The sequence below is a fragment of the Toxorhynchites rutilus genome, chromosome 3 (assembly GCF_029784135.1).
Source record: "Toxorhynchites rutilus septentrionalis strain SRP chromosome 3, ASM2978413v1, whole genome shotgun sequence".
Lineage (NCBI taxonomy): Eukaryota > Metazoa > Arthropoda > Insecta > Diptera > Culicidae > Toxorhynchites > Toxorhynchites rutilus.
The window spans coordinates 45,904,013-45,916,349 of record NC_073746.1 but is presented as its reverse complement, the minus strand read 5'-3'; the positions used below and the strand labels follow the sequence as shown (position 1 = coordinate 45,916,349).

Here is a 12,337-nt window from a genome sequence, read left to right as displayed (position 1 = left end):
AGCCAATCGATTCGACAATACATTCTAATTAATTATTTATCGCGCCTACTTTGTATCGAGCTCCAACCACAACGGTGGTGTTAAAATGTATACGTCTTCTTGAAGAAATACTCTTGATTCAACAAATCTTTCCGATAGTGGAACACGTTCTTTGCTCTAAAACAAATTCGTGTGCAAGTTCTATTAAAATCGAAGTCACTCGAATTTTGCCGATCCGTCATTTGGCGTGGATATTTTTTAAAGCTTTGCGCCTCCTTACACTGTTACAGATGCGTTTTTCTCACATTAATATGAACGTTTTATCCGGCCACTTGTTGAGTGTTGTTTCCTCCTGAGTCGGCATTGAAGTCATGCCGCTTATGTTGACCGAATGATCAGGTATCAATTAGCAGGATAGTGATTCCAATAACCTATTATTTTCGAAACACTCTTGAACAAAATAAAACCTCCTTGTTGATATACTAATGAGTCTAACACAACGCAAGAACTTCTTCAAAGTGACCGATTACACTGCACCTACTGTATATACTATTCGCTCGGACTGTGCCGACTGTCAACGAACTATAAATCATGAACAGCTGATTCGATAGCCTCATATTATCGATTATCGCTGGTAACTGTCTTTTTTGGCGAAGATAGTAGAAGAGACAAGAGAAGCTCCTCGACAACGTTCCGTGTCCTGAACATTTTTATGTTATGTTTTCTGCACGTATCAGCTGACACAATTCACAAAAACTGAATAATGTATTCAGTCATTCAATAAAATTATTTTTTTTGTGGATGGTTAATTGAGAATAATATCCCCAAAATGTTTGCACAGTATTAATAGCATAATGATATGAATTATCGGGCCCGCGAATTATCCATTCTACCAGCCAATCATTGATTTTGATATTCCACCTACTCATCCGAACAAGTTCTCCGAGTTCCCCGAAACAATTATTATCAGTGACATGTGGTTCTGACTAGCGGCGATGATAGACGATGAAACCCACGATGAAAGGAAGACAGCGAGAAACCGCACAAGTGCGAACTTCGTTTCGTCTGCCGATGTTTGGCGGTTCACTATCCTCCGACTAATCATCCTACCGTGACAACTGACCTTCCTATATACCGCCAACAATTCTGGCTGCTTCAGTTGTGTTACCTTTCCTTCCGCGAAGAGAAAAAAAAAGTTCAATTGTCTTAGGATTTAAAGGTGCCTGTTCGACAGCCGGCGAATTTAAAGCAGTGCTAAACGTTGAACAGTTTACTTCAGAATTGTTGCAACTACCTTAGCCTGTTTCAATATTTCACAACCAACTTTTCCACGTTCTAGGCTCAGTTGTTCCACGCGTATCGACGAATCAACAGCTACCTTCCCCGTGATGTACAGAAGATACAAGAAATTCGAGTGAAGTCTGTGCACTAAGTTAATTAGCCGCGTTGGGAAAAATCCCGATCGAACGAACGAAAAGCCCGCCCCAGCATCAACGGTTTCTTATCCATTAGTGAGATAATCAATCAGTTGTGGTCCAGGTGTGCTTGCAGCGGCGGTGGTTTCTAGTGTTACTAATCGGGCGACAATTAATAAAAGCAGCAGTGGGACACTTCGGAGCAGACATTACCTTCCGAAAGCTTCGAAATCGAGGAGCTCATCTGTCGCTTGGAGTAATTGTGTGTACCATTTCATCAGGATGGATTTTGACGAGTATCGCGTTAGAGGTAAGTGTCCAAGCCGAGTTATATCACTTTAGTTTTTCATTGTGTCTGAATTTTAATTTTTCTTGATGATGAACATTCATCATAAATTCTGCCAAAATGAATGTTGTGTCTAATAATTGGAAACATCAGTGAAATATGTTGTTAGAGGGACTTCCAGTGACGCACTTTGGCGTTTGACTACGAACAAAGTGGAAAGGAAAATTGTGGAAAATTAGGACAAGAACGCATTAGGTATACTGCAGGATGCCTTTGTAGTCTAATATTGCGGATTGGTGTTATTGTTTTCATCGTTGTCATAAGTACACGCTATGCTCGGCATAATGCGGCCACTTTGTGGTTTGGTAAAAGAGAATAAAAATAATTCGTTTCGGTTTTTTTGGGTTTTCACCAGTGAAACCACGATTCTAATTTCTTTTCGGAATTTTAATTATTATCCATATTGTGAACAATTGTTTGAGCTTCTCCTAACGTTAGAAAACTATAATATGATCTATAATATGACCTTTTTTACAAACTCTGAACCGAATTAGTGAACTTCACTAATTGATATACATAAGTTATCTATTAAGTTCCAGGACTTATAGTGCAGATGAAAAACAAGTTATTTTCATTCTATTAGTCAAATTAATGTAAACAGCGCTTAGTAAGAAAACGTGGATGTGATAACGAAAAATAAATTTTGGGCGGGACGAGATTTGCCGGGTCAGCTAGTATAAAATAAAAGTCGAAGGAAAGTTTAGCTTAGATTTCAAAAGCATCTTACATAACAAGCATCATACCAAATCACTCCCATCAAAATATGTGCAAATAAATGGGCAAACGTAATAAAGAGTATAGCAGTGCAGTGAAATATAAAATAATTTTACAAAGTTTGAGTTTTACAAACACTTGAGGTGAAATTTATGTTACATTTTTGATCAAACCTGTTTTAACTAGGTTGCTGTAATTGGAAAATAATGACATGCAATTTTATAGTTCAATGTTGGAGATTGCTATCGAGTTTCTACAGAACTAAGAAAATTGATGTCTCGTTGTAATTTGCTTTTCGTTTTAGTTCAAACTGTGTATTAAAATTTAGTTAATGAAAATTAATTTTCAATCATCTCGATTGAGCAGTTTGCTCTATTTGAGTCTGTTAGAAATGCAAAAGTTGACATAATAAAACATAATAACTATTTAGTTTGCATATTTTGGACTAAGAACTCGCATTGCAGGAAGTTTAGTAGAAAAAAGGGTTATGGAGATTTTTCGACCCGGCATATTCACTAGTTTGTTTTAGCGCGTATGTCAACATCAACATCATTATCGTCAAATATTTACTACCCCTGGGGTACGATCAACACGTTGTATACGCAATACGTGTACTATTGTAAGGTATTTACATTTGAAAAATAAAGAGGAGTGCGACATCGAATTGTCAAAATGATTTTTTGATTGCTTCTACTACGGTATTGATAATTTAATAGCATGAAGATGTACATCATTCGAATGTTAAAAGTTTTGACTAAAAATATAAACTTCTCACTTCATGTTACGTAATTGATCAAAATTTTGAAAAAAGAGAGTCTCTGCATTGTAAATGTTATTCGAACAACAACTTTTTCATGTTTTCTTTGAAAAACTTACAACTAATCACAATTTTGTTTAAAGTCAAGATAGATCAAGATATTCGACCAAGTTTTAGATCTTATTTAAAACTTTCGTTGAAGACGTCAACTTTCTCTCTTTCATAGTTTCTGGAATATAAGGCATTTTTGTATGGAGACTCCTGAAAAAATAATGTTTTACTCGTAACATTTTTGTGTGTAAATTCTCGTGTTTGACATGTTCTTGACATGTTTATAAATAGTAAAAAGATAGCAGAGCATGAAGGCCGCGATAATTTGTACCTAAAAATGTTACGAATTACACATTAATACTAATTTTGCAAATAAAAACATGAAAGAGTTGTTGTTCGAGAAAATTCTTCCCTGCTAAAGTGCCCATCTTCCGATGTATGCTATCCATCTAGAAGGTCGTGTAGACCATTAGTCAGATAATGTAGAAGCAGTGATCAAAACAAAAGTGCATGAGTCTATCACTCACTGACAAATTCCGGGGAATTTACTATGGAACTCGCTGTCGCGCATAATCCGCATAATCGAGGTTCCACTGTATTTCATTATTTGACTATTTCGCAGGTCTGATAAATTTGGGGTGGGAATTTTTTTGAAATTTTGTTTTTTTTTCAAATTTTTTTTTCCAAACATCTTAATTCAAAAACTATAATATCTACAAAATGTTGGTTTAAGGATGATTCATATTTTTATTGAAAAATTGCAAACCCCACCCAACAGTCCATTTTTTCGGGATTCATTGCAGCTCTCGTAAAGCTTGTGGTTGCTCATTGAAGTCATATCGGCTATTTCGCTTATTAACTTATCCGTTCAATCAAAAATGTGCTTCTAAATTTCGATAAAAGACATTTTTTTGATAAAACATAAAAACACGTTTTTAACCAAGTATTTATTTTGATAATAACATTCATTGATTTGTAGGCGTTGTTCGTTGTCTTTCCATAATTAAATGACAATGAAAACTAAACATTCTACGTTTTGGGTATTAAATATTAGGTTCAATTTCCTAGATATTAGGTATCGGGTTCAATTCCCCATCGGTAAATTTTTGTTTCGGGTTGAAAATTTTCCTGACTCACGTAATGCCTCAATTTGTCTATTTGGTAAAATTTCTATGTCTGTGGCAAAACCAGTCGGTTTTTTTTATTTTTAGTATCTTGCTGGTTCAGTTTGATGCTACACCCAAACTAGTGTTGGTAGATAACATTTAATCTTCGACAGAAAAAAAAATGCTTTTACGTGTGCTGAAGGGTGAAATGAATAATTAAAAGCATATTTTTCGAAAACTTCAAATATTTCATATGTATGGAAGCAGACATCTCTTTTTCTCAGACCGGAGGTCAGCTTGGGATTGTACCCAAAAAAGATCAAACGATATCAACGGGGCGAACCAAGGCCGACTGGAATGCAAGACTGTTTTACACGACCACGCTATCCACATAGCTACTAGTGCTGTTGCGTAAGTGCGTGAGCAAATTACACCTCATTATAAAATGAAGAATTTTTATATATTTTTTTCGATCTCGGCCGTGAATACGAAAAGCTTTAATGTGTGTCTTTTGTTTTGTTCACTCATATTGATCTTATATTGCTATCTATATATATATATAAAAATGGAGTGATGTCTGTCTGTCTGATTCTTATAGACACCGAAACTACAGAACCGATCGACATGAAAATTGGTATGTAGGGGTTTTTGGGGCCGGAGAAGGTTTTCGTGACAGTTTGAGACCCCTCCCCCCTCTCTTAGGGGGGGCTGCCATACAAATGAAACACAAATTTCTGCATTACTCGGAAATTAATGAAGCAAACCAAACCAAAGTTGTCATATGAAGGTTTTAGGCTACAATAAATGTTTCTATGATAGTTAGACACTCCTCCCCCACTCAAAGGGGGGGGGGGCTGTCATACAAATGAAACACAAATTTCTGCATTACTCGAAAATTAATCAAGCAAACGAAACCAAAGTTGGCATGTGAAGGTTTTAAGGTACAATTAATGTTTCTATGATAGTTAGACACTCCTCCCCCACTCAAAGGGGGGGCTGCCATACAAATGAAACACAAATTTCTGCATTACTCGGAAATTAATGAAGCAAGCCAAACCAAAGTTGGCATGTAAAGGTTTTAGGCTACAATAAATGTTTCTATGATAGTTAGACACTCCTCCCCCCACTCAAAGGCGGGGCTGCCATACAAATGAAACACAAATTTCTGCACTTCTCGAGAATTAATCAAGCAAATGAAACCAAACTGGGCATATTGAGGTTTTAGGGTGCAATAAATATGTCTATGGTGGTTAGACTCTCCACCCTCCTCTCTAAGGGGGGCTGCCATACAAACGAAACACAAATTTTCTGAATTACCCGAGAAATAATCAAGCAAATGAAACCAAATTTGGCATGTGGAGGTTTTAGGATGCAATAAATATTTCTATGGTGGTTAGACACTATACCCGCTCTCTAAGGGTGGGCTGTCAGACAAATGAAACCCAAATTTCTGCATAACTCGAAAACTAATCAAGCACAATTTGGGATGTGATGGTTTTTGGGGTTTCGGATTTCGGGAAATGTTTCTATAATGGTATGACACCCCTTCCTCCTCTGGAATGGAGAGAGGGTCCCATAAAAATATTACACATATTTCAACCAAAAATATTCCAAACAAACATGACAATTGAAAATTTTCGGAAAACTCTGAAGGAAAACGGAAAAATCTGAAAATTGAATTCCCATACGTTCTACAATTACATATCGACAACTGCTGTTAGTCCATTGGATGTTTGCGCTAGGGAAATTGATCTTTGTCCGAAACTGGAAATGGATTTTAATTTGATGAAACGCACTCCTATATCTTCTTCTATCTATACCAAAAAAAATCGCCGGATGTGTTGATAAGAACAGAACTCGAGGAAGGAATTGTCCGATTGAGGGCTGTCATATTTTTTGTATAAAACATTTATTCCATGTAACGGATAAACATGTTATTTACAAGTGGTTGAAAAATCTTGAACGAGAATTGTGTCTGAAAATAATTTGATATTATAATGATGAGTTTTGTTAGAAATACTAGGAATTTTATAGTAAAAGATAAATAAAAAGATAAAACGGGGTCGAATAGAAGATCAATCAATGAACAGTTCTGCGATTGGACCCATGAACTTGCTCATAATAACAAAACATGAATGTTTGAAGGTATTGATAACAAAAAACAAATTTTGGGCAGGACGAAGTTTGCCGGGTCAGCTAGTAGCATATATTTATACAAATGCTATACCAGTATGGAAGAGTCACACATTTTCTGTTATTTTCAAGCTCATGTAATGTAATAAATCGGGATGCCAAAACATGTGCTAAAAAATAATTTTGGGTGTACATAAGAAGAAAAATCCCAATACTTAATTATCTTCAAGATAACTCGTCCAGCTCAAACCTTTGTTGGAGAATGACGGTCCCACCTCATTATTTAATTAATTTTCACGCACGGTACGAAACACGCGTGAACTATCAAAAACAGTGCGTTGAAAAAATCAAAGAGCATAAAAAACACCCGTTACAACCATTTTTCTTAATCAATACAATACGTTTTTGAAATTGAAACTTGTCGGAACAGAGGTTCATGAAATACACCCTATGCTGAGGAAATACGAGCAACTTTCCGAACAATCCCATTAGTCATGAAATGGATGATTTCAGTTGGTATGACCGTTCTGATGGTTCAATAAATTATTATTAAAGAGGGGAATATTATAGCAAACCGTCCGAATACAAAACAGCACTTGGTATAATCTTATCATACTGTCGTTTCGTTCGTATGTCGTATGTCGTATGTCGAGTTTCATCAGGTTTCATTCACTGTACCGATTATGATTATTATTCTACACAAAACACGACAAGCAAATACTCAATTATTGGATGCCTAAAATATTTTTTCAGTCTGTTCTTCGAACCTGTCGGTACATGGTTAGGTTACCTTGGATATTTCAGTTGAATTTTTTCCATGTTCGGTGTTTGATATTGTTTACTACTGTTTAAAATTGAAGAGTGGAAAACAAAATAGTACAAATATCAAATCAAACCTTATCTGTCAAAAAATATCAAATATTTGACCTCCGGGTAAACAGTGTACGGCCACCTTTAGATTTTTAGAACGTTCTGTCAAATTTTCACCATAAGCAGACGGCTTGATTTCATACTTTTCCACAATAGTTGGCCCGAGATGAGTCTAGAACTGAATAAATTCTTAAAAACTTCATCACTTCAAAAAGTAATTCGGTGTTTTCAATTGTGCAAAAAAGGTATGATGTTTCAGAAACAGTTTCACTACTACACAAGAAATGTTCGTTCCACAATAATTTGTTGAACTTAGTTACAGTTTTGTTAACATCTCCGTTTATGCCATGTTACAGATGGCCAGTATTTTAGTTATCAATAAGAGAACGACCATTTCATGCTAAACCGATATAGTGGCTCACAGATTTTCGTGAAAAGTGGAAATTTTGTTGTTTTCGCAAACTATTAGATCCGTATTTTTTAATTTTTTCATCAGGGTACCAATTTCCATTTTAGAACTACTAGACCGATCTAGATGATCGATAAATAAAATGAAAGCCAATTAGCTAGTCTTTCTTGAAAAACTTTTGTAAAAAACTGGCAAAAAAAAATTTTAATTTAGTAATTAATTATTGTATTTGTTTTGTTATTGTTTACATGGCTTTGGACTAAAGGCGGTTATATTTTTTATATTTTTTCTTGAAAGCTGAGATCTTTTTACTTAATATGTCTAAAAATCAGAGGTGTGATTTTTTTCGTTTTCATGTTATAATTTTTCAAAGTTAACCGATGGTTGAAAAAATCAGTTTCTTCCTTTTTCCCTTTTTTTTTAAATTCGTAATTTTTGAACCACTGAACCGATTCAAATGATCGACGTATCAAATTAAACCCAACTAGCTATTATTTTTCGAAACAAATAGTACGCTAGCAAGAGCATTGGATTTTGCTCTCGTTATTATTGATTATGTTTGTTTTTTTTTATAGTTTACATGGTTGAAGATATGGAACGTTATATTATTTTTATTGAAAACTGAAGTTTTTTTTACATAACATATCCTGAAATCAGACATGTGATTTTTTTCGTTTTCAAGTCACGATTTTTCAAAATTAACTTGTTTTCAATCCTCGTTCAATATTCCTTTTCGACTAGACTAGATATATGCGACTAGAATACAAGTGTCAAATTTTTTATCATACAAGTGTCATATTTTTCTAAAAAGACTAGCTCATTGGCTACAATTTGATATGTCGATTATCTGAATCGATCCAGTTCAAAGGTTAATTTTGAAAAAAAAGCCATTTTTGGAAAAAAGGAAAATAGAATTTTGGACCATCGGTTAATTTTTGAAAATCATAACTCAAAAACGAAAAAAATCACATCTCTGATTTATGAAAATGTTATGTATGTTATGTATTTTCGGAAAATTTTTCAGAACACTTTAAAATCGAAATAGTCACCCTTACAGAAAAATTAGAAAAAAAAACTACTGAGAACCACTATATCAGTTTGGCATGGAATGACTGTAAATGTATACCGTGGTGCCGAATGGACTTTTGACAAAAGAAAATTTTCCATTTTCTGATTAAAAGGCAATTAGAATTTGTTCATTGCTTTTTGATACTTTATAGAACTAAAGTATCGGGCAAAAATGAATTGTGAACAATGTAAAGATGAAACTTCACCAAAACCCGCAAACTGCTGTCCGAATCCATCGATGCATTGGATGTAAAAAAATGAAGAAATTGCTTGTACAACCTGGTGACCTTTTAAGGGTATCAGAAATATGGAGTGACAAGAAACGAAAGACAGCAACGAGCCTTCTCTGAAGGGATAATGCTTGCGAAAGTCTATAAATTTGAAAAAAAAATAGTGCTCACAATGTTTTCGCGCTGCATAATGTACATAATACATCTCCTGCTTAGAGTAAGAGGGTTGATGTCTTCTTCTTCTTCAATGGCACTAACGTTCCTAGAGGAACTTCGCCGTCTCAACGTAGTATTACTTGCGTCATTTTTTATTAGTACTTAGTTGAGATTTCTATGCCAAATAACACGCCTTGAATGCATTCTGAGTGGCAAGCTCTAGAATACGCGTGATCTCAGTGCAAGTCGGAGGAAATTTCTTTGACGAAAAATTCCCCCGAACACCCGGCATGTTAGTTATGACGCTAACCACTCGGCCACGGGAGCACCAAGAGGGGTGATGTACTCTTTGCGAAGAATTTCTCAGTCGTGAAGAAATGCATAACCAACATACGAAAAAAGGGTCTTATGTATGTTATTTCACCCTGTGTCAATTTAGGATGTTGTTTCTCTCTGATTAGTTTTACCGATGTTTCTGATTACTCACACTAAATAAATTGTCTTGAAAAAAGGTTCATACTTATTATTATAAAATGATGTATTGTTGGGTGCTGGAAAGGTAGCTTGGTAGCTTCGACGTTTCGCCTGGCAGGACGAGTGGCGAGTGAGAGGCGACAGTCAATGTTTATGTTAGATTTCGTTATCTCCAATCCTTGTTCTTAGCTGTTTCTTAGTTGTTGTTCTTCTACTTTAGTCACATTAGGTCAGAGTTAACATAAAAGGTCATTAAAAAATGTTAATTTTTTTAAGTAGTGGATGGATTTTGGAAGTGACTGTGTACAATTAATTTTCTTTTTTTCTCATGCATAAATATCTAGGGACTTTGAGACCAATTTCTTCGGAGGAAATCAAAACTCAAATTGGTTTATGAAACTTTTAACACGAGAGAGAATTTACATCTCGTATAGTAATAATAAGTGCAAGTAGTGCACCCGTGGCCGAGTGGTTAGCGTCTCACATTATCATGCCGGGTGTTCGGGTTCGGGGGATTTTTTGTCAAACAAATTTCCTTCGACTTGCTCTGTGGTCACGCGTATTCTAGAGTTGCTCCTCGGAATACATTTAAGGCGTGTTATTTGGCTATTTGGCTATTACCACAATATGGTCCAAGGTACTATAGACAGCCGACAGCTGATTCTTGCTAAATGGCGAAGTGTCGGCAGTTGTCAACCAAATATTATTTCAAGTCTTTGAGAAATTACAATTTTTACTGCGTTGAAAATGTCGAGTTGCAGATAATCTTTTTTTGTATCGAATCATTACCGGGTTCGAAAAAATGAGAACGCTTGATCTCATGTCTGATTAGCTTTGATTGGATATGTTGATCATCTAAATCGATTCAGTAATTCAAAAGTTTGAAAATTTTTGAAAAAAATTATAAAAGTTGAATTTTTGGTCCAAACTAAAATGCAAATGGGTACCCTAATGAAGAAATAAAAAATACTGGTCGAATATTTTGCAAAAATAAACAACACAACAATTCGCTATTGCAGTGAATTGGGAACGAAAATGAATAAATCTAAAATAATTGAAGGGAATCTATTGTCTTCGACGATGTTATTTAATATCGACTATAAAAATGATGTTTTAATCATAATAATAATCATATTGGAAAAAAAAAATCCATACGCATATTCATGTGATGTGATGAGCTTAATTTAAAAACATACATTTCCCGAAAATTTATAACCTCTGACAGCATGCGTTTTCCAGTATCATTGCAAAGAGAACATTAAAAAGCTCACGTGGTGATATGACTGTTATATCGTTGCAATATGCCAGATCCAATTTAAATCTATTCGAACAAGAACTTATTGCACAATAAAGAACAACACTTTCTTATCTGTAAACCAATCAAAATAATGCTTCCTTTCTTCTATTTCTCCATATTATTCACCCCTTCCAAGGCAAGGAAATGGTCGATTACATCGCCGACTATCTGCAAAACATCCGAGAGCGGCGGGTTTTCCCGGACGTGAAGCCCGGCTACATGCGGAATCTGATGCCGGATGCGGCACCCGTCGAGGGTGAACCCTGGCAGGCAATCATTGACGACGTCGAGCGGGTCATTATGCCGGGTGTAACCCACTGGCAGAGTCCCCATATGCATGCATACTTTCCGGCGCTCAACTCTTTCCCGTCCATGATTGGCGACATGTTGGCCGATGCTATAAATTGTCTTGGATTCACTTGGGTAAGCGCGAAGGATTTCGCTGGCTTTGAAAAAGAAAATAAAACCGATCTTATTGTTTCGCAGGCTTCCTCCCCCGCATGTACCGAGCTGGAATCGATCGTAATGAACTGGTTGGGGAAGATGATTGGCCTGCCGGACGAGTTCCTACACATGCCAGGAATCAGCAAGGGTGGTGGGGTGATCCAAACCACGGCCAGCGAGTCGACGATGGTGTGTCTGCTGGCCGGGCGGACCCTGGCCATCAGGAAATTCCACGAGCACACACCGGGCCTGCAGGATGCTGAAATCAACGCCAGACTGGTGGCGTACTGCTCGGATCAGGCTCACTCCAGCGTCGAGAAGGCCGCCCTAATCGGATTGGTGCGGATGCGTTTCATCGAGTCTGATGACAATCTCTCGATGGGGGGTCGCGCTCTGGAGGAAGCTATAGAGGAGGACATCAAGCAGGGGCTGATTCCGTTCTGGGTGAGTAAAATTCGTTGTGTTTGTTTGGGCGGGGATAGATGGAAAGAAAACACGGATGGAAACTGTTTGGTGGGCGGCTCTGGTGCTAACAAGCGACGGGCAATAGTGATTGACAAATCTGCTTAGCAAAGTTGGAGTTCTCCCCAGTGGCATAATTAGCTGGGCAATTTCTGGAGTAGCATTTGGCTCTGAAGATGTGCACATAATTTTCATCAATGGAAACAGATAACGAACTTTAATTTTACACAAACTGAACTTGTGTGGAAACTCTCATTCAAATGACTGAATGTTCATGTACATAATGTGACTATTACACTCCATCGAATTTTGTGATATTTATGACGATGTTATATGCGGGTCTGCATATCATATGAATATTTGAAAGTTTCATAGGGAGAAAGTGAATTATTGAATAGTTCTTCAATTTCCTTTTATCATATTAAA

General features: G+C 36.3%; 1 protein-coding gene across 3 annotated transcripts in view; it reads left to right on the top strand.

The window, feature by feature from the left end:
- The first annotated feature begins 1,244 nt into the window (after nt 1-1,244).
- Nucleotides 1,245-12,337, top strand: part of LOC129777480 (histidine decarboxylase) — a 42,605-nt gene continuing 31,512 nt past the window's right edge. Inside the window, exons 1-3 of one of the 3 annotated variants that reach the window (XM_055783757.1) lie at nt 1,245-1,704; nt 11,142-11,428; nt 11,492-11,893. In XM_055783757.1, the coding sequence (XP_055639732.1) occupies nt 1,677-1,704; nt 11,142-11,428; nt 11,492-11,893 (717 nt within the window). In that variant the 5' untranslated portion in view covers nt 1,245-1,676. The remainder of the gene's footprint in view (nt 1,705-11,141; nt 11,429-11,491; nt 11,894-12,337) is intronic. The other 2 variants (XM_055783756.1, XM_055783758.1) reach the window with 2 other exon arrangements.